We start from the raw sequence: 1742 nt of genomic DNA, 5'->3' as shown, positions 1-1742 counted from the left end.
CTGCCCACCAGCCTGGGCTCTGAGGCTGCCAGCAGCTACCCCAGCTCTAGGCAGCTGCAGCAAGCAGTGGGCAGGCTGCAAACATCTGTGCTGGGCTCTACAGCTCCGGCATCAGCTCTGTGCTGGCAGTGACTTCATGCGCACCTCGGGGTGGGCTGTACTGAGAGGTCGGAGTAATTTCATCAGCTAAACTGGGTGAAATATAATTTGTTTGCCATGAATTGCTAGAGTCCTTATATTTAATTCTTAAAATTTCAGAAGCAGCCTGTGTCCCAAAGAACATATATAAATGTGCATCATTATGAATATGATGACTGACAGGCCTGGAGTTTGTAGGTTTGAAGTTGATGGAACCTGGAATGTGAGGAGATCAACAGGGCAACATTTCAGAGGGAACAGTATAAAAAGTTTCTTTTGCAACAGTGAAAAACTTGGAAGAATTTTATTAAAATTAGCTGTCCTCTGAAAAATTAATGTGTCAAATCTAGAGATTAAATTTGCTCATAGAGTGTAAACAGAGATTTAAGTCTTCTTTTAAGAGGAAATCTTAATGCAGCACAGTTTTAGTCATGGAGTAGTTTCCAGTGCCTCCCTAATATGCCACAGCTACAATTTTTTAATGTATGATTTTCACCTCTTCATTAGATTAAATTTAGTGGAGCATGACCCTGACTAACTCTTGTCTTCAAACAGAACACTAGCTGACTGCTATACTAGCACAGGAAGTAGAGTCCATGATCAGTGAGGATTCAATGGGACCCTCTCAATCTTCAAAATATCCCACCCACTAAGCTCAAGTGCCAGTCTCTCAGCAATTCCCATAGCATAGCAAAGAAAATCTCTAGCCATCTGAAAAAAATCAACCTGATGAAAACGAAGGGATTACTTTTGAATGATCTAAATAGAAAACTAAATAGCAGACTAATAATATCCCTTTCCATTGCCTGTTGACTACATTAGCTTTAACCAAACAAAAATATACATACAGAGCTAGCACCTGCTAAGGTCGTAAGATAAGGTCTTCGCTCTGCTGGACATCTTTTTGGAGAAAACACAGCAGTTAGAATTAAATTACAGTATACCAAGTACACCATTAGCATATCCTCCCCAGAACAACCCCCCTCTCTCAATTCTCCCTGCAGATGGCAAACTCCCTTTTATTATAAATTACCCGAGCCAATATCTGGCCAAACATTCATGCTTTCATAATTTGCATCTAAGGTGGGCTTACTGCAACTCACCAAGTAAAGCTTGTGGATTGGCATGCCTTTTTTGCCTTAAAAAGGCTCCTGGAAGTTCCCTCCTCTTGGCCGAGGCAATGAAAAGTAGAATTTGTCCAGACAGAAGGAGGAAGCACACAATCATTTTCTTCATTTTCAGAAAGAAGATGGACAACCAAGGATACCAAACTGTAACAGAGAAGAAGAGTGAAATGAACTCTCTGAGTGCAATAGATTTCATGACCCTGGCCACCACCCTGGTTCCACTGCTCCCCTTCTGTCATGCAAGCATCCAGTTATGCAGATAAAAAATGGGTCTTATATCTCCAATAAAGAAGGTCTACATAAACAGGAATTTCAGTCAACAGACTTCAGTCTGGTCTTTTTAAGAATGCTATAAATATATCACTTTCATAGCTGACATTTAAAATAAATTCAAAAGAAGCTTTCAAAAGAAGCAAATGGATGGAAACACAGAAAAGGGACTTTCACTCAGTGTTCCTATTACTTTGTACAAGTAGA

The 1742-nt window shown here is 40.3% G+C and overlaps 1 protein-coding gene across 9 annotated transcripts in view; it reads right to left on the bottom strand.

Moving 5' to 3' along the window:
• Positions 1-1406, bottom strand: part of MATN2 (matrilin 2) — an 87106-nt gene extending 85700 nt beyond the window's left edge. For all 9 annotated transcript variants that reach the window (XM_019550961.1, XM_019550970.1, XM_019550978.1 and 6 more), the window contains exon 1: positions 1242-1406. In XM_019550961.1, the coding sequence (XP_019406506.1) occupies positions 1242-1374 (133 nt within the window). In that variant the 5' untranslated portion in view covers positions 1375-1406. The remainder of the gene's footprint in view (positions 1-1241) is intronic.
• Positions 1407-1742: the final 336 nt, after the last annotated feature.

The sequence above is a fragment of the Crocodylus porosus genome, unplaced genomic scaffold (assembly GCF_001723895.1).
Source record: "Crocodylus porosus isolate Cpor-Errol unplaced genomic scaffold, CroPor_comp1, whole genome shotgun sequence".
In the NCBI taxonomy this organism is placed as follows: domain Eukaryota; kingdom Metazoa; phylum Chordata; order Crocodylia; family Crocodylidae; genus Crocodylus; species Crocodylus porosus.
This window is presented reverse-complemented; position numbering and strand designations above follow the sequence as displayed.